Source organism: Dunckerocampus dactyliophorus, chromosome 1, assembly GCF_027744805.1.
Source record: "Dunckerocampus dactyliophorus isolate RoL2022-P2 chromosome 1, RoL_Ddac_1.1, whole genome shotgun sequence".
NCBI classification, from domain to species: Eukaryota; Metazoa; Chordata; class Actinopteri; order Syngnathiformes; family Syngnathidae; genus Dunckerocampus; species Dunckerocampus dactyliophorus.
Window position 1 is genome coordinate 32032234 of NC_072819.1, and position 25038 is coordinate 32057271.

General features: G+C 42.5%; 1 protein-coding gene across 3 annotated transcripts in view; it reads right to left on the reverse strand.

The window, feature by feature from the left end:
* The window catches only part of kmt2d (lysine (K)-specific methyltransferase 2D), a 45077-nt gene that overhangs the window by 12940 nt on the left and 7099 nt on the right, over positions 1-25038 (reverse strand). Inside the window, exons 8-40 of one of the 3 annotated variants that reach the window (XM_054776552.1) lie at positions 24390-24504; positions 24092-24270; positions 23690-23988; positions 22059-22175; positions 21173-21948; positions 20949-21062; positions 20736-20849; positions 20538-20642; positions 18724-18905; positions 18289-18453; positions 16371-16480; positions 16209-16250; positions 15930-16115; positions 15671-15841; positions 15451-15573; positions 15035-15156; positions 12783-12918; positions 12589-12666; positions 12428-12502; positions 12187-12345; positions 12009-12078; positions 9937-10175; positions 9740-9813; positions 9518-9568; positions 7798-9423; positions 6562-6735; positions 6012-6148; positions 4093-5846; positions 3887-4010; positions 3579-3660; positions 3441-3507; positions 3097-3329; positions 67-2943 (exon numbers count right to left, since the gene is read on the reverse strand). In XM_054776552.1, coding sequence (XP_054632527.1) covers positions 67-2943; positions 3097-3329; positions 3441-3507; positions 3579-3660; positions 3887-4010; positions 4093-5846; positions 6012-6148; positions 6562-6735; positions 7798-9423; positions 9518-9568; positions 9740-9813; positions 9937-10175; positions 12009-12078; positions 12187-12345; positions 12428-12502; positions 12589-12666; positions 12783-12918; positions 15035-15156; positions 15451-15573; positions 15671-15841; positions 15930-16115; positions 16209-16250; positions 16371-16480; positions 18289-18453; positions 18724-18905; positions 20538-20642; positions 20736-20849; positions 20949-21062; positions 21173-21948; positions 22059-22175; positions 23690-23988; positions 24092-24270; positions 24390-24504 — 10876 coding nt within the window. Of the gene's footprint in view, positions 1-66; positions 2944-3096; positions 3330-3440; positions 3508-3578; positions 3661-3886; positions 4011-4092; positions 5847-6011; positions 6149-6561; positions 6736-7797; positions 9424-9517; positions 9569-9739; positions 9814-9936; positions 10176-12008; positions 12079-12186; positions 12346-12427; positions 12518-12588; positions 12667-12782; positions 12919-15034; positions 15157-15450; positions 15574-15670; positions 15842-15929; positions 16116-16208; positions 16251-16370; positions 16481-18288; positions 18454-18723; positions 18906-20537; positions 20643-20735; positions 20850-20948; positions 21063-21172; positions 21949-22058; positions 22176-23689; positions 23989-24091; positions 24271-24389; positions 24505-25038 lie in introns of all 3 variants that reach the window. The other 2 variants (XM_054776561.1, XM_054776542.1) reach the window with 2 other exon arrangements.

The window sequence follows — 25038 nt, forward strand, 5'->3', positions numbered from 1 at the left end:
AATTCTGACTTTCTCCACACAAAAAACCTCACCAAAATATACAAATATTACAAAAACAAAACCTACCTCCATATTTCGTGGAGTCCCTTGAAGTTTTTGTTCCAGCATTGCCAGTTTGCTGTTAATGTGGCCATTGATCTCATTATGGATACCTTCAGAGGGCCTCTGGGCAGCAAGCTGCAGGTTCTTGGTTCTTAAGAGTTTCTGTAGTAATTGCTGTCCAGTTTCAGATCTAGTACCTTGCGCCTCAGGTTCTGCGGCGAGGTCATCTGCATTAATAAATGCAGCATTGCTTCCTGAAGTAACCATGTCACTTGTTGCTTCTCGCTTTATACTACCAGAATGTGCTTCTTCTGCATCATCACACTGAACTTCCCTTGGCTCCTGTTTAATGTTATGTAGTGTCATCTTGCATAGACCCCCTTCTGTAGAGCCATGCTGTGTGTAAGGAATACGGCTGTCTGCAACTTGTAACTGTTGCTGGACACTCACTCCTGTCTGTGGACCATTTGGAATAAGTGGAGTTGGAGTAGGACATGTTTCACTGGCCGATGTCTGTGATTCTATTTTTAGTCCTGGACATTCAAGTGGAGTCTTGGTTCCTGGTGACCTCAGTGGAGACACCTTGGTATGACTGTATGGACTTCCTCTTCCAGCTCTGTTGTCAACTACAGAAGGTGAAGGGACATGAGATGAGAGTGGGGAGGCAGGGTGGGTGGGGCTCATGCCAAAAGGTCCTCTTGGAGAATATGCATTGTAAGGGGATCCCTGTATGCGGCCTGCAGCTGCCATTAGTGTCTGCTGTTGGTGTTGGTTAGGAGTGGGCAGACGCATCCCTACTGCTTGATTCAGTGGGTGTCTGAGATCACTGGGGTGCGTGGGGAGTGACTGACGTGGAGATGTGGGCCTTATTAAACGGCTCTGGTCCATGGGAGATTGTGGCATCTGTAACTGGCCTCTCATAACTTGATTCTGCATAGTCTTTCCTGTTTGCGGCTGTGGTTGCCCTGGGACCATCATCCCCTGCTGAAACTGAGGAGCACCGCTCGGTTGTTGAATGCACATAGTTCCAGGCTTCCCCATAGGTCCATACAGCATCTGTTGCCCTTCCATTCTCAGCATTTGTTTTCCAGCCTGTGGCATCTGTCCCGGTAGCATGTGAGGCCTCAACTCACTCTGTTGACCTTGACCCACTGACGTCCGCAGCATTTGACCCTGGTGTAGCTGCCTCTGGGCAATCATGGCTTGGATGTGTTGTATCTGCTGATTTGGGGGAAGATTGCGTAGTTGTGGATTTTGAGCAATGATAGCCTGAATGTTGATAGGGGTGCGTATAGGTGCATTTGGAACCCCAGACCTTTGTGCAATCATACCTTGTTGCTGAACTCTAATCATTCCCATCATGGCCTGCTGTTTTTGCTGCTGTGCAATGAGAGCTTGCTGTTGAGGATTAATTACAGACTGTAGCTGGCCAGAATGGTTCTGTCCCATCATCTGTTGCTGGATACTGGGATCTTGGGACTGTTGCATGACATTCTGAACAGCATGGTGCTGTTGTTGCTGTGCTAAGAAATCAGCGACAGGCTTTCCTTCTTCTTTAACCGTACTACCTGAATCTTGCCTCTGTACAACAGTTGGTAGATGTTGCGGTTGTTGCTTAACGACACCAGTTCGTTGGTTTCCAACCAAACCCATTTGTTGTTCAGGAAGTGATGGTTGTTGCTGCATCATATAACTCTGGTCTTGATGCTGCTGCTGAAGTGGCTGTCGCCCCATATCATTTTGCTGATCATTTGCAGAGCCTACCTGCTGCATATGATTAGGAGTTGAGGGCCCACTATGCTGTGGTGGAGTTCTGGTATCAGGGCTAAGAATGTCACCATCTTTTGTTGCTACAGTTTGACCATCTGTAGCTCCCAGTGGCTGAGGAGTGTTGTTGCCTGTGGAAGGGGATGAACCCATCTGTGGTGTAGAGGGTTGGGAAAGCCTTCCTTGCTCTTGATTGGATTGAGTCATTACTTGAGTTGCTTGCCTTTGGTGTGCAATTGGCTGCTGCTGCTGAAGTTGAGCAAAATTCTGTTGCTGTTGTTGCTGCTGAGAAGCAAGCATGTGTTGGGCAAGAATGTTCTGTTGTTGTTGTTGTTGAGTCAGAGGGGCCTGAGGACCCCTGACAGGATGACCTGGAGCTCCAGCCATTCCCTGCTGACCCATCATTTGAGGCCTGCGTTGTTGTGGTTGTGCAACTGGCTGATTCCCGATTATTCCTGGTTGAGCCGTTGTCATGACTTGAGCCTGGTTATTGGGCTGGCCTGCAATAAAGTTCTGTGGTTGTAGAGCCACAGACTGACCTGAACCCATTACTTGCGGGCCTTGAGCTATGCTCTGCTGATTAATCTGATTGGCTAGTATCCCTTGTTGAAGATTTGCTTGTTGTTGGGACATCAGTGGGTTTCCTATCAAACTAGACTGTGGCTGAGTTATTAAGGCAGACTGTTGATTTGCGTGTGACAACTGCTGCTGGCCCATCATTGTTTGCTGTTGCTGCTGGAGTTTTGCCATTTGCATCCTATGTTGGAGCTGTCTTTCTTGGAGAAGCCTGGGGTCAGCAGCCTGTATGACAGGTGGCCCCTGTGGGAAGAATCCTGCTGAAGCACCAGGGGGACATTGGGCCCTTGTACCTGGAAGTTGGTGTTGGGCTCTTCCAATGAAAGGCTGACCTTGGGGCATCCTAACAGGCATTCCACCTTGTGAAACCATACCAGGGTGCTGACCCATGACTGGAGTTCCTTGTTGGCCCAACATCATCTGGCCAGGTAACTTGGGAAACATGTGAGGTGGGGGGGCCTGTGCTGAATGTCCAGGAGCTAGAAGGCCTGAATTTTGCTGCTGCTTGCTTCTATACTCAGCAATGAGATTGGTGTGCTCTTTCTGCTGTTTGCGTACCTATACCAAAACAGATATACATAGATTTCAAAAGGTGTTTTTACTGTGTCGGAAAGCAAAATCTCGCAACCATAACATTTTTAGGGAGTATAATAAACTGATGAATGGGTTAAAAAAAAAAAAAAACATAATAAAATAAATAAATCAATGTACCTGGTCAAGCTGTTTCTGAATTTTGCTCTGTTCCTCCGTAACCAACTTGAGTTTCTCGGCATCTGCCTCAGCAAACTCTCTGCCAGCTTTCTTTGCTGTGCGCTGTTTTGCACACAGTGCCTTCCGTGATTTCCGATGAACTCCAATTTGTTCTTCCAGAAATTTTAACTGCATTTGGAGTAACTGCTGAGTGTGAAGAAGCCATTCTTCATACTGGTGCTGTTCTGAATCATCTGCAACAGGACAACTACCTTAGTCATCTATATGGGAGGTGCATGACAACTGAATTTCATTTTTGGTTTTTACAAAATTAACTAGTGTGTTTCTGTTATTGTTCGACGTACTGATGATTCCTTGCACAGACTGTGGTGGGTTAGGTCTTGACAGGGTGGGATCACTGGTTTCTCCCTCCTTAACACAAAAATCAATTTAATTATTCGTGTAATATGACACTGAATAAACTATGTATCCTCAGCGCTTACTTTTGGAGGACCAGATGAAATTTGGCCTGGGTCTGTGCCTGGAGCAGATGACAGCCTCTGAGCAAGCAGAGAAACCTGTTGCCTGAAAGGTAAGAAAGATGTTTAATTCACATATGTAAACTTCAACTTCACAACAATACCAATAGAGTATCAACCAGTTGCGCACATTACACCAAGCTTGACTGGGTGGTCGGAATCAATTTTTAGTTTAGCTTTTTTTTTTACCTATATAAAAACAACAGAATACAAACAGAAGCAAAATATCTAACAAATGGATACAAAGTCTTCTGCAGATCAACTAAAAATACCTGTTGATACCAGAGGGCACAACCATGGGGTCCTGGGCCAAAACTCTCTTGATACCCTTAAGTGCCACCATCTTTGCCTTGGCAATAGGATCCATTATGTCATCAGTGGCAAATTTGTCTAAATCTGAAAAAATAACATCAAATCTGTTAATATGTTGTGAAAAGAACAGTATTATAGATTAATTACAGATGAAAGCCATAGCTACCTTTGTCTGGGAAGAAATTGTTGGACAGAGGTGACTGTTTCACCACAGGTTGCTGCTGTGGATGACTGAGACCTGCATGCATTCCTGGCTGCCCCATTCTCACCACGGCTTGCTGTTGGGCTATGGTCATGTGAGGTGGTGGCACCATTCCTGGTTCCAAAATCCTTTGTTGTTGCAGCATGTGTTGAGCACGGGATACCATCCCTGACTGGGCCATCATTGCTTGGGGTGGTGGACGGTGGTGTTGTGGCAGCATTAATTGTCCAGGAACATGTTGGTTTGACTGTTGATTTGGAACGCAAGGAAAATGTGGTGGCATGCCTCCCTGGTGAAGGGAGTTAAGCTGTTGCTGCTTCTGCTGCTCCTTCTTCTCATGTTCAAGCAGATCTTGTATTAGGAGAGGCAGCTCACCATCCAATGAGCTCTCTACCTTCGCCAAATCAACAGCAGCAGTGTGCTGTCCTCCAACATCGGGCAACCCAAGTGGATCATCACCAATATCTGCATGAGTAGCAGCTGTTGGAAAAGGCAAAGGATCATCTTGGCCTTGCAGCGAGTATGAAAGCCCCCCTAATCGAACAGAACTGAGGGAAGTTGGCTGGTTTTCTTGCTGTGATGGCACAGTGGAAGACGTGGTTCCCCCAAGAAGCAGAGATACAGCCTCTACCATTTCATCTTTTACAGCAGTCTGTCCTGACTGGAGCTGAGGAGTGAGACCTCTTTCTACTTTTACCTTGGCGTTACCAACAGTGTCAGAGGAGGGTTGCAGTTGGGTAGCAGACCTGCTTGGAGAAGCTTGTGTTGAGAGAGTCTTGTGCTCAGATTCCACCTTGGATTTCTGTTCTACTTTGACAAGTGCAGAGCCAGAGGAGGATGAAGGGGTTTCACTTTCGGCTTCAACCAAGCGTAGCTGGTCTGAAAAACCATCCTTGGGGTCTCCTTGGTCTAGTTCAGGGTCAGTGTAAGCCAGCAGGTCAAATTCATCACTATTAAGCAAGTCATCTAGATGCGGGTCGTTGGTTTCCAGGTTGTCCAGGTTTCCCAGTTCATCATCTCCTTTGTCTGGATCCAAGTCGAGACCTAAATCCTCCTCATCTTCCACACCTCCATCCCCAGGGGCATCCCCAAGGACTTCAAGGTCAGGCTCTGGTAGTTCCTCCGTGTTTTCTACCATAGCAGTTTGGGGCTCTGGGACTAGGCTTGATTGTGAAAGCTGATGATGCCCGGAAGCAGAAATGTTGGAAGTTGAACCTCCTGCCTGAGGCTGCTGTGTTCCTGTGACCGTAGGCTGTTGAGGTAATAAAGCTGACAGTTCACTCTGCTGTAACCCCGACTGTGTGTCTATGCCCCCATCTGATTGAATACCACCAGCTGACACTATTGGATGCTGCTGAACATAGGGTACTGGTATCGCTTGTGGGACAAAAAGGCGCTGTCTGGACTGGGGTCCACGAGGCATAAACTGAGGTCTAAGTGGTGGCCTCTGCGAGTTGTGTCTTAATTCAATGAACTGTGGTGGGGGTACTTGGCCTATTGGTTGGACATTTTCCCCTCCATGTGATGGCATCATGGTGTGAGGGTTACCAATGCCTTCTATACCCTGGACATTCACAGCAGAGTTGACACTGTGCTTTATGGCAATAGCCTCCATGCCAGGGTGGGGAAATCTCCTTGGCCCTGCAGCTTGACCCTGCCACTGAGGAGGGAAAGGTGGATGGGGAAACACGCCCTGCGGCTTGGGAGGCCCTTGTGGCCTGGGGAACAGATGCAAACCAAAGTCCAGTTACGAGGTATAATTATTTGTTTTTTCTTACAAGAAGAATCATTAAAATAAACACATCAACTGCCACTGAAAAAGTAATCAACATATATAGTTTTTTACCAATTAGAATTGTTGAGATAATAGCTTGCGTGCATACCTGGGTGTACTAGGATCCATGACGGCAGAGGTTCCTGTAGCTGGTGGCCGAATTAGTTTGTCCCCCATTCCGCTAGCATTAATGGGCATCTTCCCCATTGAGGCCTGAGTTCCCACAGTTGGAAGAGCAACACGATCCTAATGAAAGTGCACAAAATGAAATACAGTATTTCTTTATATGAATGTGGTTTTTGTCACTCTCAAAGACTGCTTTAAATTAATTACATTTACATGGCACATTAAAGTGCTACATTTTATTAAATATGCTACATAAAGTACTTCATGGAGAAATAATGCAAAAGTCAGTTGGCAGGGACTATACTATACTATAACAGTTCATTCCCTTCAAATTATTTAGACAGAAGACATTTTATTCAAACAAGACCTATTATCGCTGATCTGGACCAAAGCAGAAAATGATAATGTTTTGCATCATGCATCAAATCAGATCATGTATGACTTAATGTGTAAAACACTTAATGTATTTAGCATATCATAGTGTTTTCAAAATGCGTCCACACCTGCTGCAATATATTACAAATTATGTGTACCTGTGGATAGGGTGGTGGTGCTCTGTGGGTTTTGTCTTGTTGAAATGTACCCATCTCTCCTCCTGGCCATGCAGGGGATACATTGCCAGCAGCTGCTGCAGCTGCCTCTTTTTCTTGTCTGATGGTGTTCCGCTGCATTTGTTGTCTGATCAGAAATTCCCTTAATCTCTGACGCTAAACAACAAAAGTTGTATGAATTAAAAAAAAACAATTCAATGTACATAAATATAGGGATGCTCCGATCAGGGTTTTATGCTGCCCGTTCAGATAGCGATCATCCATTTGTGAAATCGGCCAATACTAATCACATATGGATTAATTATACATTTTTCTATTTACTTATGATGAGTGCTATTAGCAAGAGGTGGCGTATAATGGGGGGGGGGAAAAAATCAGGACAATTCCAAGGTACAAAAAAATTGGTAATTACTAATACAATTAGTAATTAATTTATAAGTCCCCCCCCTTTAGGATGATTTTTTTCCCGTGTGGCCCAGAATTCCTGGGTGCACCCCTTCATATGGAAAAAAAGGACCTTAATTTAGACAAAAACATATCTGATTTACATCTTCAAGAGAACATATATCACTCGTAACACTTACAGAGGATGAGCCTTCTTTTTGGAATGTTTGAATGTGAGAGTATATTGCTGGAGCCCTAGCAGGACATCCAGCATGGAGGTGGGCTCCATGTGAGAGAGCAGTTGGTGAACCCAGTGTCTTCTAAGGCTGGTCATCTCGCCTGATTAATTCAATTATTTTTCGGGTTACTTGCTTAGTATTCTGACTGTCACGCACCTACGGGGGAGTGTTGGCCACTGTTTTGGCTGCCTTAGCTGCCGTTTGACTGATGATCACACAGTCAGTCTTGAACACTCACCATACTCCGTCAAGTGTTTGTTCTTTAAATACCGTATTAAATTAAAGCTTTTTAATGTGTTAGCCCCGCATGATTTCGTGGCATGTGTTAGCAGGTAAGTTCCTCATGGCAGACATGATTGTTTTTGTTTTGGCATGTCTGCGCAGTGTGAAGGAAAGTGGGAGGAGGAAGCTACCCAATACACGACACTGCTTGCGGTGATTGTGACAAGAAGGCTTTTGTGATCGGCGTTTAAAGGCATTTATCGGTATATGCCGATCAAGTGATTTGGCACGGAAATCGAGCGCTACTGATCGGTGGCAGATCGATTGGAGCATCCCTACATAAAAATATAATTTCATGGGAAATACTTAATACCTGTCTGTGCTTCTCCAGTTCAGAGGGACTAAGGCCCACTAGTGCTGGATCTTGAACTGCTGACACATCAGGCATTTCTTGAGTACCTGGCAAGGATGTCTGATGAGGTGCATCTTGAGGGCGAACAGCTGCCAGGTCCTGAGATCCAGAAGGAGGTATATGTCTCGAGCTGTAGTTGTCCGCACCAGGAGTCTGCTGTGTTTGTGGCTGGGTTTGCTGTGGCTGACCTGGTGTATTGTGTCCCTGCTGTTGGGGTATCTGAATGGTTCCGGTGCTAGGGCTGAATGGTGCTGAGGGTTTGCAAGTAACAAGATCCCCTAAGGAGCTACTGTTGGAATGTGAAGGAGGCGGCTGATTTGGGTTAGGTGAGCTTTTGACATTTGTAGTTCCATCTGGTGCAACAGATGTTGGCCGAGGTGGTTTGTGGATAGTTGTGAAAGGGTCTCTAGATTGTGGCCTTGAAGGTGGCTGAGAACAGTGATCTGGGGACTGGAAACGTGGGGTCAGAGGAGACTGGGCAGAATACGCATCATTGGAGAATCCACCTGGAGTGTGGGGAGACTGACAACTGCCCTGGGATTGTGGGCTGGAGGGAATTCTCGGGCACAATTCCTGTTGAGTTACAGGGTTTTTCTGGGGTCCGAGAGGACAACTATCACCTGACTGCAACTTGGAAGTTACTGGAGATTGAGCGTGGGCATCAGATAGAGAGTGAGACGGAGACTGCCTGTAACCCTCTGAAGGATGGCTTGGGGAGGCTCCGTGATGAAGTGCACCACCTTCTCCTTGGTGCATTCGTGGCGTCATGGGTGCCTTAAAAAATCCATCACCAGAATCCAGCATCCCAGCAGGAGAGCCAGTGGCAAGCTCAGGCCTTCCAACAGTAGTGGAGCGAGGCGAAGGTGCGCTCATATCAGCCCTGTACTGGCCTGTGCCTGCAGGCGAAGAGGCCACTGCAGACGATAATGGGGATGAGCTGTATTCAGTCTGCCCCATGCCTTGTTGAGTTCTTTGAGTGTCCCCGTAGTGTGTGTTATGAGGTGGTGAGAAAATGGTTGACTCTCCACCAATTCCAGCACTTCTTGAATGAGGACTTTGTAAAGGTGTATGGGACTCTTGAGAGCCTTGCTCAGATTGCGATAAATGACTTTGTTGCTGCTGTAACTGTGATCTGAAGTAGGGGTCAACCTGCTGAGCCCGTCTGGAGGTTCCCGAAGTCCCTAGTTGCATGTCAAAGGGGCCAAGACTAGCTGGCCGTCCCTGAGGAGGACCCTGTGGGCCGGAAGCAGAATAACCTGAGGAGGAGGCCTGTATGGGGCTAGCCCCAGTATAGGTTAAAGGAGTTGGTGGGTGAGAGTGAGAACGAGGTGACTGGGGGGGGAGCTTGACAAAAGGATCTGTATGGATTTCAGCTGATCCGGGGGTCTTTACAATACCATCTGAGAAAAAGACAGAGGAAGACCCTGAATCTGGGGGGAAGGGATATGGGCTCTCTGCTGAGCTTGGCTGAGATGAGATGGACGTAGATCCTGAAGGTGGTGGAATCTGGAGGTGTAAACTAGGTCTTTCCCCTTTAATACGCACTGGCTCTGTCTTAACTGGCCTGCACACCTGACTCTCTGCCTGCTATGAGAAGAGAAAACAAGAAAAGTCAGAACAAAAATGGTTTATAATCTTTTGCAACTTTATTTTAAAATTATAATATAAAAAGTAAACTCACTTTTTGCGCCTTATTGATCCTCTGAGCTGCTCTGTTATCTTTGGCCTTTTGCTTTTGAGGGAAATTACATTAATTCAATTATTTTTATAGAAAATATTATTTTAATTTTGTCTGTTACAATCACTTATAGTTTTTCTTGATGGCTGAAACAATACTCTTGATGCCACAGTTCACATTTGAGTTGAGTTCCAAATATTTTGGTGATAAAATCAAAGAACATACCAGATAAGGAACCTTGTCAGCTGCTGACACTTTTCTCCAGATCTTCATGATTTGCTTACAGCGACTTGCCCAGTCTGGACGTGGGGTAATATAAAACATAGCGAGAATCAAACTACATTAAAATACATGGCTAATTAGATAGATAGATATACTTTATCTCCAAGAGATATCAAATGATAGTAGCCTTTCGTACTCACCTGGGTAGTCCTGTTTTAGAGTGGGAAAGTTGGTGTTTGCATAAAGCACCGGAGAAATGGTCGATAACTCTCCCAGCTCCTCGTCTTTCTCCCATCGCTGGAGACTGCGTTGATTGTAAGACAGTCCATCACCTTCTGCCTCAGTGGGGGTTGGTGGGGAGGAAGGAGTCACTGGGGTAGAAGGAGTTGCCCACGGGCTCTCCTCACCACCATTTGGACTAAACAGCCCTCCTTTGTCCCTGAAAATGATACAGTATAAAGGCTTACATGCTCCAATTACAGCAGAAATCCCTGCTCACAATAAAAATAAATACATTTATATTGCCATTGTGTTCTATAGTAAAATTACATCAGAACTGAGCTACTAATAAATTCAATGCTAAAAAAGAAATGTATTACAACCCTGGCAAAAATTATGGAATCACCAGTCTCGCAGGATGTTCATTCAGTTGTTTAATTTTGTAGAAAAAAAGCAGATCACAGACATGACACAAAACTAAAGTCATTTCAAATGGCAACTTTCTGGCTTTAAGAAACACGAAAAGAAATCAAGAAAAAAAGATGTGGTAGTCAGTAACAGTTACTTTTTTAGACCAATCAGAGGGAAAAAATTATGGAATCACTCAATTCTGAGGAAAAAATTATGGAATCATGAAAAAAACAACAACAAAAGAATACTTCAAACACACCACTAGTACTTTGTTGCACCACCTCTGGCTTTTATAACAGCTTGCAGTCTCAGAGGCATGGACTTAATGAGTGACAAACAGTACTCTTCATCAATCTGGCTCCAACTTTCTCTGATTGCTTTTGCCAGATCAGCTTTGCAGGTTGGAGCCTTGTCATGGACCATTTTCTTCAACTTCCACCACAGATTTTCAATTGGATTGAGATCCGGACTATTTGCAGGCCATGACATTGACCTTATGTGTCTTTCTTCAAGGAATGTTTTCACAGTTTTTGCTCTATGGCAAGATGCATTATCATCCCCAAACGCCCTTTCAATTGATGGGATAAGAAAAGTGTCCAAAATGTCAACGTAAACTTGTGCATTTATTGAAGATGTAATGACAGCCATCTCCCCAGTGCCTTTACCTGAGATGCAGCCCCATATCATCAATGACTGTGGAAATTTGCATGTTTTCTTCAGGCAGTCGTCTTCATAAATCTCATTGGAACGGCACCAAACAAAAGTTCCAGCATCATCACCTTGCCCAATGCAGATTTGCGATTCATCACTGAATATGACTTTCACCCAGTCATCCACAGTCCACGATTGATTTTCCCTAGCCCATTGTAACCTTGTTTTTTTCTGTTTAGGTATTAATGATGGCTTTCGTTTAGCTTTCCTGTATGTAAATCCCATTTCCTTTAGGCGGTTTCTTACAGTTCGGTCACAGACGTTGACTCCAGTTTCCTCCCATTTGTTTCTCATTTGTTTTGCTGTGCATTTTCTGTTTTCAAGACATATTGCTTTAAGTTTTCTGTCTTGACGCTTTGATGTCTTCCTTGATCTACCAGTATGCTTGCCTTTAACAACCTTCCCATGTTGTTTGTACTTGGTCCAGATTTTAGACACTGAACAACCAACATCTTTTGCAACATTGCGTGATGATTTACCTTCTTTAAGAAGTTTGATAATCCTCTCCTTTCTTTCAAGTGACATCTCTTGTGTTGGAGCCATGATTCATGTCAGTCTACTTGGTGCAACAGCTCTCCAAGGTGTGATCACTCCTGTTTAACTGCAGACTAACGAGCAGATCTAATCTGATGCACGTGTTAGTTTTGGGAATGGAAATTTACAGGGTGATTCCATAATTTTTTCCTCAGAATTGAGTGATTCCGTAATTTTTTCCCTCTGATTGGTCTAAAAAAGTAACTGTTACTGACTACCACATCTTTTTTTCTTGATTTGTTTTAGTGTTTCTTAAAGCCGGAAAGTTGCTATTTGAAATGACTTTAGTTTTGTGTCATGTCTGTGATGAGCTTTTTTTCTACAAATTTAAACAACTGAATGAACATCCTCCGAGACTGGTGATTCCATAATTTTTGCCAAGGGTTGTACTTCCTACCTCATGTCAAAGAATGGTGGCTGTGAAAGGCCAGGGAAAGCATCCATAACCCCAGCTGAGGGCAGAGACCCTGCAAGAGATTTATATGTTTAAAACCCCACAGAAACTTCACCTAATAAATGGTACGTCATTAATAAGATGACAACAAGATCAACCTTAGATATCCCATTCTACACACCTGGGAGGAGAGCTCTTTGTGGCAGAGTGCTACAATTGAGTTCTCCCTTATTACCCTCAGAGATGGGCTTCATACCCTCCAAGGTGGAGCCTTCTGACACTCCCAGAACCTTCCTGAAGAACTGCTCAGAATCTTGATTCTCTACCCCTTGTGGAAGACCTGACAAGCAAAGATAAAATGTGAAACATGTTAACACCTCATTTGACTTATTTTTTGTCCACAATAGGTCTGCATAGGTTACCTTCACTTTTTTCTGCATCAGAGTCATGAGGATCAGTTGACCCTAGGTCCTTCAGTGATGAGGATGGTGCAAAAACTGCTGAAAAAATATCTAAATAATTACAAACTAATCATTACCTTCAACCAAAAGCAATATATTAGTTACAGAGTCCAGTTACAAACCTGTACAGTCTCCCTGAGCATGGGGGGCCTGACCCCCCTCTTGCTTGAGATGATCCATCGTACGATCCTTGGCCTCAGCTAGAAGGAGCGAGAGAAAAGGAAGTACAGATGTTATGGATAAGCTTTGTAAATCTTGTCAACACAGTCAAAAATCTTGTTTGTAGAGTTATGTGTCAAGTTCAAGTCGTGCTTACTCTCTGGAGAAGTAATTCTGACCCCTGATGGTGCTGGCAATGAGGGTCGAAGAAGGCATGCGGCTTGCCTCTGTCCGGGGAGTGTCATTACAGCCTTCTTACTCAAATCTATAAGTGTCTTTCCAAAGAAAGCTTCCTGCATCAGAGATAAGTTATTGTTTATTTGAACAGACTAGTCTTTTCTCCCATATCATTTTAAATCGGGATGGTCCAATCCGATACTCACTATCGGTCTGTTACTCAGTATCAGTCCAATAATGGCCAAATTTACTGGATCGGATAACGGGGAAAAAAATGTGTAACTTAAATCCGAATGCCCAACGTATCACGTACACGCTCAATTTGAAGTCGTGTGACATGCAGCAAACAAAGACACAGATACTGCAACGCATTGTACCACTGTAGCAGACCTGCTAACTTTGAATACATTTTATGAGTAACCCCTCACCACCACACACAAATTGAAAAATTAAAAAGATATGCCTTAAAGGTGCCTTGGTGAAGTAATGCATGAGGACGCTAACCCTTGAAAATCATATATCTGCACACTTCCTGCTACAGCAATGAAAACCACGCCTCACAAAAGACGCACATCAGCCATGTTTGTTGTTAGTTAAAATAGCGATGTATAGCTTAACATAACTACATAATGACTCCTAATTGTTGGTCATATGTGCACACGCTATGAAGATTCACATGACTACCAGTTAGCGGTGAGTGAAAGGCATGCACGCCAATCCTCTTATTTGGGTCATTCAAGCTCAACTTTGAATTGTGACAAACAGTGCGGTCCCTCTTCGGCTCCAAACTACACCTTTTTCAAACAAAAACTGTAACACCACCTCCGCCTGTTAGCATATGTGCTTTAAAAGAGTGATTCCTCGCTACATCGCTGTTTCAACATCACTCCCTGACTATCGCATTTTTTCGCAAATAAATTAATAAATAAATGTATTAATTAATAAGAGGCCGCATGGTGGATGAGTGGTTAGCCTGTTGCCCACACAGTCAGGAGATCGGGAAGACCTGGGTTCGAATTTCAGCTTGGGCATCTCTGAGTGGAGTTTGCATGCTCTCCGCGTGTGTGCGCGTGGGTTTTCTCCAGGTACTCCGGGTTCCTCCAACATTCCAAAAACATGCATTTTAGGTTAATTGGCAACTCCATAGCGAATTGTCCATAGGTATGAATGAGAGTGTGAATGATTGTTTGTCTACATGTGCCCTGCGATTGGCTGGCGACCAGTTCAGGGTGTAGACCGCCTCACGCCCGAAGTCCAGCATACCCCCGCGACATAGAAAATGGACGGATGGAATTCATTAATAAATGATTGCTGTTTTGTGGTTGACTATGGACTATTAGTCAAAAGATAGACAGAAAAGTTATACAGTATGTAGTATTCTGGCCACTAGGTGTCAGTAATGTATTGCTGACGTATGACATTAGATTAGATTACCTTCACACTGCATGGAGTCAGCCATGGCATGTCTAACATCACATAGTGAAAATAAGTTTTCCTCCCATTCTGTGTGGAAGTGGTAAGCTTTTGGCTTCTTACTTGTCCTTCTTCCCCACTCCTTTTGAAACCCTTAAGTTTAGAATAAATACATTGGGAGGCTAACTAGTTAGCTCGGTAACATGCTATATTTAAAGGGCAGCCATCTCTTGTGTCCTGCAGTGATCCCGTAGCCTGTGCATTAGAGTTGAGCAATGTGTACTAAAGAAAGAATAAGAGGAGTGTAAAAGGTGACTATAGGGGTGTTATTTCATGTCTACAGGGATCTAATCATGATAAAAATCTTATTTAGAAAGTCAAACAGGTGTTCTATGCTCTAACGACAAAAATATTCAATTTATTAATATTGAATCCTACTTTGCAGAAATTCACTTGTCGTGGTCTTGTCTGGAACCAATTAACTGCGATAAACGAGGGACAACTGTATTAAAAGCTACATTTAAAGTTTAAATAAAAAGCAGCAGCAGTATTGCATAAGGTGAGTCATGTTGTGGGCAATTTAATGTCTTCCGTGAGGGTTATAGAATATTTGTTGGACAGTTTGAACAAGGTGTTTTTAAAAATGTCAATAAGTACATGCAGAAAAATCTACCGGTACTACGACAACAAGGAGAAAAGATTGGTATTCGTATCAGTAGATATTCTACGCTGCCGTATCAGTATTGATATCGGATTTGAAAATAGTGGTATTGGGCCATCCCTAATTTCAAATAAGGGGACCTAGAGAGATGAACAAACCTGAAGATATGCTGGAAACATGTCCTCAAGTTTGCTCTTTTTTCGTCCCCGGCGCTTCTTGGCCTGTTCTTCACCCTCCAATGGTTTAGGATCCATGATGTTATCGGTGTCAGGATGAGGTCCTATTTATATGTAAAACACAAAACATATTCACAAGTTAAATTAAAGTTGGATGAGGAGGTCAGACTGAAAACATAAATGGATTTTAGAAACCCAAATGAAGACCCTCTCTGTTTTACAGTACTTGCATGTTTCAGCACTATGACTTTTACTAATTTTGTTTCTGCAACAATAGTACTATAGATGATGGTGTCTCATGTTTAATAATATGAGCAGTTAATTTGCTATGGCAAAAGAAACAATATAGCACACTGAAATGTTGTATGAGAAATGACAAGTGCATTCTTGCTACTGGCCTTCTTCGATGGTTCTCTCTATAGGCTGTCCATCTAAAGTAGTTTCTCCAGCCAGTTGGGCAAAAAATTCTTTCTTCAATCGTGTGTGACACTTCCGTTGTCGCACCATGAAGCCTCCAATTCCTAGTGGAATTTGTTGATACATTATCCACAAATAATTGATAGTTGTATGACAAACCAATATTTTTAAATAATGCTTAATAATGGTAATAATGCTTACCAGGCCTATAAGGTTTACGTTTTCTTTTTTTACCATCTTCCATATCCTCTGCCCCCCCTTTGAGACCCTCGCATTCAGCCATGCCATCTGCGCCTCCATCAACTCCACCTTCTCTGTCAGGGCTCCCAGAGTTCTCCATCTTAGTGTCACAATCCATAGACTCCCCGCAGACTAGATCAATAAGAGCACATTGAATGAGAACACAACAGCACAAATATGGCTGTTAAAAAGCCTGTGGAAAAGCAGAAAATGTGTCAACCTTTTCCCTCTTCCCCTTCTCCTTCCTCCCTCACATCCATTCCATCAGGCACTCCTTCACAACACAAGGCGCCAAGACGGGAGCGACGCTGACGTCTCTTGAGCAGGGGAGACATGGATATGGTTCGTAGCAGGGACATTCCTGATTCTGTCAGCCAGACACCCTCTAACCGGTAGAACTGGGGCTCTGTAAAGTTCCATTTGAAATCGTAAACGAAGGAAATTTATTGCTGAATGTATCAGCGATAAAGCATAACAGGAATAAGCCAATTCCACTAACCTGGCTCTTTAATCTTTATTGAAGCCATAATGGCAGACTCAACTACAATGAAGAAAGAGGTAGAAAATGCATCAAGAAATCATGTTTTGAGCTCATACAGCAATTTAATTTATATTTTTACAGTTATATTTTTAATTTACTGTATGTATGGTTGTGACTCACCAACAGGTTTCGGAACATACGGGCTGCAGGATGTACATGCGAAGCCTTCATCAGAAGCTTGTTCCACTTCATCCTCTGTGTATAAACTCTCACAGACAGCATGGACCCATCTTTACACACACCCACGCACAACATACATCGTGTTACATGACATTAATAGCAACTGACATAAATCAGACACTTATGAATTAATGATGGGTAATACAGCGGAACATTAGTTAGCGTACGTCTCGGTTAACGTACGTATATTTCAGTTTATGTAAAACATTTACACAAACGCTTTGCCTTCTTTGCTAACTAACGATTACGCCACAAGTCTCCACAGTTCTTATTGCTCATGGCTGGAAATACACACAATGGAGCCAAAAAAGTTGCAGGTGCCAGCAAGTATTTTGATAAAAGAAGGTGAGAAATACGGTGGTTCCTCAGTTATCACCCGCGCCAGTTAGCGATTTTTTCAGTTAACATTTGCTAAAATTGTGCCTTGGTTTGTGTTCACCTGCTTGTTTAGCATCCAAAATACAGTTCGGCTTGTTTACGCCGCCATCTTAGATCACACGCCGCAAACGAAACTCGTGATAGTTGCACATAATGGCGCAATGCATTGTGGGCCATGGGCGCCATTTCTGAGCAACAGCTTTTGTTTAGATCAGCTTCGCTGCGCTAGAGAGAGGTACTTTTGCAACGTCACTCCCGGCAGCGGTTGTTGAACGTAGACATTTATTTTGATATATTTTGTACATTTTTGCAAATTGTGTTTGCAACAGAATTGTGTGTTTATTTTGTTAATTGATGGCTTTGTGTATGTAAAAGACATGTTAAATTTTCAGTTGTCCATTCATTTGTAATTATTTTTGCATAATTTTCTGCAGGTAAAACTATAATTACTGTCTATAATAGGGGTCACCAACGTTTTTCCTTGTGAGAGCTACTTTTACAAAATGAAAATGGCCAAGAGCTACTCATTTTTGTAACATTTATTTTCAGAGCTTATTTTAAACCCAAACAAAGCGAATATGCTTGTTTTACCAGAACATTAACAAAATGCTGGTGTCCACAACTCACATTTTGTATTTCAGAATGCATTTCTTTCTACTGTTCTTTCATTATTAAGTGAAAACCTGAATGAAAAGCAGGCTTGCGGGCACATCATGTGGTCGTGGGGGGCTACCTGGTGCCCGCGGGCACCACGTTGGTGACCCCTGGTCTATAAAATGTGTTTTGTGTTAACATTTTTGGGTGTCTGAAAAGGATGAACTGGATTTACATAATTTTCTATGGGAAAATTTGCTTTGGTTATTGTCCATTCTGGTTTGAGTTGGACCTTCTGTAACGGATTAATGACGTTAACAAAGGCACCATTTTACTATAGAATTCAAGAAATAACACGGTCTTCAGTCAAGGTAAAAATTATCACTTTCATTCGTAATTTATGTGCATTTGTCATTTTTTCTTTCATGTAAAACCTTAGAATCATGTACTTTGTTAACATTTTTGGGTGTCCGGAACGGGTTCATCAGGTTTGCATCATTACGTTTCAGTTTTTTTTTTTCTCCTATGCCCCCGCAAGACATCATTGGTGACTGCCCCATCTCCACCCACCGGGATAAAGAGACTGTATGACTGACAAAGAGTGAACCCTCATCCTGCCTGTTTAAAGCAAGAGTCGAGGAAAACAAACACACATGCACATGGCAATGTATTGAAGCTGGCAAAATTATCAAGTTCATTTTCATTTATTGTGTGATTAATTAATGAATTATTTATTGTCTCAGGCCTTGTACCCATGAAACATTTTTATTGTGAACGACAAATCTTGTTCTGTTTTTATCTCGGGAGACCCCAGTAGATATCGCCTAATAAATTATGAATTTTGACGATTACTTTTACGCATATCATTCTTATGAGCAGCACCCACCGATCACAGTGCTGACACTGCAGGAGCAGCTCTTCCTCCATGAAGTTCTCTCGGCATACCGGACAAGCGACAAGGCTGGCACAGGGGCCACAGTGGGTGTAGTTATTCTGCCACTCACAATGGAAACCTGGAGAGTTAGAGCCACACTGTACACAGCACACACACCTGTAAATACGTAGAAAAAGACAGTATAAGAATTCAACCCATATACAAATAAAATGAAAAGAATATATGTGCCAAAATAAGTGGATAATAAACATTTTTTCTCTTGCTACAGAAAGCCATAAATGAGGGTTGGGTCTCTGCATTTACTATACAACGTCTGATAAATTTTTTACATAAATTGCAAATTCCAACTAATTCATTTCCATTTGACCCTATTCAAATATGCTGTACAAGGCTGAACAAAGCCTTCATAGTTTTTGTCTTCTTTACCATTTGCATTTCCAACCACCCTTGGGTACTGTGTGCAGGGGCGGGTCCAAGCAGTAGGTGTGATAGCTGACATCACAGTCATCACACAGCAACAGACGGGAGGGGTCCGAAGCCTTTCCACATACTTCACACACAATACATTCCAAACAGCGCCAGCCCTTCCGGAGCATTGTCTTGGTGATCTGCAGAAAATGTCAAGTTAGGTCCATTTAGACCGACAAATGACTTAGTTGTATGACGATAATAAGGGTAATGTTTAGGGGTGTCCCAATACAACTTTTTCACTTCCAATCCGATAGACATTGCAGCCTTGAATATAGGCCAATACTGATATAAGCACAAATCATTCATACTTTTATTGCTTATTTTGTAGTGTGGAATGTTAGAAAAGGCTTGATCAAGTGATATTACTCAAACAGAGAACAATAATCAGCAACAGTAGGTATGAGAAAAAAAATGACCCATTTACTCCTTTATGCATCTGGGGTACAGTCGTCCTTTGCAATAGCGTGGTTCGATTATCATTCCCTCGTGGTTTTCGTTTGGTTTTCCAAAAATTAACTATCTAGATGATGGCAATATCTGAAGACACTACGTGTGAACGCTTAAGAATGAAGAGATAAATGGAAAAACAAAAACAAGCAGGAAAGGTGCGAGTGTCGAAAACGTTCTGAACGTGTTGAACAGTTTGATGTTGGAATAGCTAGAATGAATTAAGAAATATAAACGTTTAAATAAATCTTAGAAGAAGAAGTAGTGTTACAAAAAGTGTAAATTTTGCAAAAAATAAAATTTGGAATGTGAAATATGGTCAGTTTGAAAGTTCTAATTGTGTGCAATGGTTTCATGGTGGAATGGTTGGAATTGGCTGAGAAATGTGCAAATGGTGAAGGCTTGAAAAAAAATGGCAATAGGAAAAATGTGAGATTTTTCGGAAATCAGAGAATGTTTTGAAATATCTGAATAGATAACTATTCCTGATGTTTTAATGGTTTGAATTGCTTGAAAAATTAAGGAGGAGTTACAGGACTAAGAAACGACTTGTGAATTTCGTGTAAAGCGACAATGTGTGTCATGTGAAAAACAGGTAGCCTGAATGTCCTCAACGTGTTCAAACAGTTTGGTATTGGAATGGCTTTAATCGGTTGAGAAATGTGATAGTAGAAACCAATTGATACAGTCTTACAGAAAGTGAGAATTTTGAGTAAAATGAAAAAAATGTGTCATCTGTAAAATAGGTGGCCTAAATATCCTGAACAGTCAGGCCTGGAACCAATTACTGTAACCTCGATAAACGTTTTATCTATACTAATGCAGTGGCTGGTAGGCATAATATAGCAAGGTCCGAGATGCTGAATTAAGCCTTTAAAACCAACTTCACTCACCACCGTCAGGGGGCGCTCATCTTTTCTGTTATTTTTCTGTTTCTGGACTTCTTGTCGTCCTGTGGGAGTTTCCCGTGTGACACCGCTTCAAAGGCGTAATGTGTTTGGTTGTATTCAACTTTCCCGATTCTGTGCCACCACGCACTACTTGTGCATAACACGTTTTGTACTCAGCTGCAACGTCTTTTTCGGACTTAACGAAAAATACACACGGCCAGCATCACTCCTGCTCCGTTCACATGTTAGCACACGCTGTTATGATCATGTGGGCTCTATCCAGGCCGCTGCTGGACATACAAGCTTCAGCGGAGTCTGGAATCAATTACTTGTATCGGAGATTTTAGATTCAGTCCGATACTTGATTTTTCTGCCTGATATAGACCTGATATCAATATAGGATCGGGACACCCCTAGTAATGTCGCACTTACTTTGCTGTTCACACAGTAAGGATGGTAACACTGAGCACACTGCGCACAAGCTAATAACTGCCCCTCTGCACCCTTTCCAAAACTGCCACACACAACGCACATATCCTAAATACATAAGACAAAAGGAGAAAGAAAATGTTGAATTTAACAAAATATGGCAAAATGTACATGAATGCATTGAAATAAAAACGGTTATACCTGGAGCAGAACAAATTTATCAGTGTTTGAGAAAAGAACTACTGTGTTCTGCATGGTGTCATCTTCTTCATCATCCTCCTCCTTACTTATTCCAGAGTCTGTGGTCATGCTTAACTGCAGGCAAAGAACACACAAAAAATGTTATATAAGAAATACATTCCTGTTAGCTATGCCATATAATGCACTCTGAATGGTATGCAAAGTTTGGCTTACCAAGAAGGCATCGATGCAAGAGGCCATGGCTTTGAGGCGTGACCTCCCACCACGCCCTCTCCCTCCGCCACCCCCTCGAGGTCGACGCTTCCCAGGGAAACTATTGCTTCGCCCCTGCAAGACAGTATTGCAGTCAGGACATATCGTAATAATACGATTACGATTATTATAATACGACAATATCACCAATATCAAACAAAAGATTTTTAAGAATGAGCTCTGACCTGTTTCACCCGTGAGCGGCCAGGGGATCCCCTGCGTTTCACCTTCTCTCCATCACTTCGGAAGGGTTCAAAGGGAAGAGAGTCATCAGTTTCAGTGAGCATGTTATCTGCATGAGAGCGGCCAGTGGATATTAGCCCAAGGTCCATAGAGAGTTGATGATCCGGTTCTCCAGGAGAGCCCAAGAAGCCACTGCTACTCTCATCTCCATGGCTCATATTGGACAATTCATCCAGCAGTGACTCTGACTTAACCTCATGCTCCTGTGGTTCCTGCTTTATCTCCAAATCGTGCCCTTCTTTCATTTGCTCATCGTCATCTTCATCGTCGTCCTCTTCAGAGTGAGGTAGTAGCCTCTCGTCCATGTTGGCAGTAAAGCGCTCTTCTTGGGTGACAGGTGATAAAGAAAGATGAAATGACAACTGGCGCTCCTGGCATGGACGTGTGTCTTGCTCATCAGAGAGCAGTACATGCTTTTGTTTCGCCACAGATGCTTGAGAAGGTGAGAACTTTGACACAGTCTTACTGAATGGTTCAGAAGCAGAATTGAACAACTCTGCTGATATAGGTTTAACCACAGAAAGAATAGTCTTCCGTTTCTCCACCTCCATATTTTCAGGGCTCTCCTGCATGGCTTCTACTTTAGGATTTGGAGACAGTCTCTCAGCAGTGGAATCCTGCAGAGAGTCAGCTTGGATAACCTGGCTGACTGCCTTTCCTGCTCTCCTTTCATCAGCAGGTAGACAAGAGGCACCTTGTTCTGTTGAGCACTCTCCATCTAGGATTAAGGAATGCATGTTATTACTTTAATCACTTACAAATCTGCCGTTAGTATGGCATGCTTTGTGTCCATGTGCAAATATGTAGGTCAGGAGGTTCTGTTCTTACCTGGAGACTCAAAGAAAGCAGCAGGCCCCTCTGAAGTGCATTCTTTTTCTATCTTCAGCTCCTCCTTCGAGGCTTTGTCACCTATGTTTGTTGTCTCCACAACTGCAGTCGCCGCACCTGAAGTGACAACTACTTACATTACATATACACAGCTCAAACATACAAGATATTATTTTTGTATTCCACATAGGGATGTCCCGATCCACAGTTTTTTAGTCTTGCCAATCCGATCCTTTTTTTTTTTTTTTTAATAACAGTAAGCTTTTGTTACAAACATGAATTTGTTAAATTTAATATGGCTATGAAAATAGCTCTTCAAAGCATTAAAAATAATGCAACCAAAGTTTTGTTGAATTTTCTTTTTTTATTACACAGCATGACCAACAATATTGTTTGGCTTTTGTAACAAACCTCTGTGAGTCAGGTCCCTAATCCAATAAAAGTCCAGCCAATAAAAGGATAACACTGGAAAAAATGGGCATGCAAAATACTTTTAGGGTAGGACTAATCATTTGATATGGTTATAGATCAATTTGTGGTGTGATTTAGAATATATAGCTTTTGTTTTTAACAAACTGTTTTAGGTCTCTATGAAACACGTTTTATTTTTTTCCCCAAATTCAGTTTTTTCCGTTTTCATTCAGCATAGTGTGTGTGCTATTTGGGTTTGTGAATAAAATGCAAAAACCCTTACATTTATTGATGCAATACATAATTGGCCCAATTTTGTCCAGTAATTCAGAAATGGATATATTGTAGCTTGGCTGACTTTTCTAATGGGATGTCACATATTGCTACAAAATCTTCAACAAACTGTAATGCCCGTGCTTGTGATTAAGGAAGATGTATTCACAGATGTAATTCCAATTGCGTTATTTCTGTATTTTTATGACACCCTTATTTTGTTTACAATATTAAACAAATGTGACAAACGGCACTCTTATTTTGAAGGCCGGAAGTGTGTTGTGTGTGTTGAGAATAGCAATTGACTTAATACGAGCTGAGTGCAAGAATAAACGTGCTTCTGTTTTTCCCCCCTCCACTCACATAGAGATGGGAGAAATAATAGATGCATCGCGATGTGGACATTGACAATTATTAAATCGCTTCATAAATGCCAATAATCGATGCTGACGGAAAAAACAACAACTGACAATTAACCTTACAATTATTAAAAGATAATGGAAGTAAATTAATCTGTTTCATGTTTAATTGTGGATCATTACAAATATGCTTGTTTTAGTAGTACACGGTGAGTAAAAAGAAATTATATACAGAAAAAATTATGCATTAAAAAAATGGACAAACTATTGATCATGCATCGAGATTCACTGATAATCGTTTTATAATCTCATCGCAGGCCTCTGAAGTGTAATCATATCGAATCGGGAAACGAGTGGCACCCAGCTTTAAGGCGAATTACCTACTGTGTTAGAGTGTGGCCCAGAGTTACGAACGTTATATGGCAAACGGATTGGACCGATCTCGTGGCATAAGCTGATATTATCTGATCTTCAAAATACAGTGGATCGCCAGCCGATCTCGATCCTGAAGATCGGGTTGGGACATCCCTGATTCCACCACAACTAAATATTGTCAAATCTTATATTGGCGTTTCTTTTTTTCTTTACCTAGGTCCATGGGTGTCGCCTCTTCAGCCCCTTCTGCCAGACCCATCTCTGATGTGCTTCCCTCGCCTTGTGTCGCCTCAGATACGTCTATCTGCTCTTCTGTCGTCATGTCTGTTTGGATTGTCATCTCCACCAACTCTATCTGTCCTTCAGTCTCGTGAACCGCCTCTGCGGTTTGCGTCTCTGCTGTGTTTGCCTCAGTGAGATGCTCCTGCTGATGATGATCTTCCTTACATAGCAGGCATATGGTCTTGACTTCTGGGAGCTCACCTGGTAAAGCACACTCAGTATGCACCCACCTGAGATCATGGCATAAGATCATAAAAACAGAATATTTTACAATGAGCAATAATGCCAAACATGGCTGAAACTCACAGTTGAATGTGCACACATTGATCTAACCTGTGGCATAAGCTGCAGCACTGAAGAGCAACAGATGGGTTTGCAGCTTTGCTGCAGACGCCACACACCGAGCTGCGCTGACACTCGCAGGCCTCACACACAGCATAGTTGTCAAACCACTGAGCCAAACCCGGCACCACGAGACCACGGACCCCACACTCCATACATACACGACACCTCTGGCACGATACAAATAACAATAATAGTAAATCATGATCAAACAAGTGCAAGAATTTGACTGGGAGAAGCAATGCAATTCATTTCCAGGAAGGGTCACATTTATAAGTTGTCGACTTACTCTGCATTTCCATGGATCTGAGGGGAGCGAATCCATGGCTGGCTGGAGACAGAAGGTGTGGTAGCCCTTATCACAGGCATCACACACTAACATTTTGGAGTCTTCACCTGGTTGTCTGAGGAACGACAACATTAAGGATGACTCTTAAACTATAGGAAATTAACATGTTATACAAGATAACAATACAGTTGTTCCTCGCAATATCACGGTTCGATTATCGCTCACTCCCTATTTCATGTTTTTTAGAAATTCATAATAAATGGCCGCTGTTTCGAAGTAGACTATGGTCTATTATTAGTCAAAATATATTAAAATACAAGTGATATGTAGTATTCTGGTCACTAGGCAGCAGTAATGACACAAGACAGTCAGACATTACATTACACTACCTTAACAGTGCATGAAGTCATCAAGTCAGCCACGGCATGTTTGACATGATGGAGTGAAATTTTCCTCCTATTACATGCGGAAATGGTAAGTTTTTGGCTTCTTAAGTTTAGAAGAAATAAATTCGAGGCTAACTGGTTAGCTCGTTAGCTAGTGGCTGTCTTGAGTCCCTGCAGCAGAGTTGTGCAATGTGTTGTAAACAATGAATAATAGGAGTGTAAAGGTGAATATATGTGTGTTATTTCATGTCTACGGGAATCTA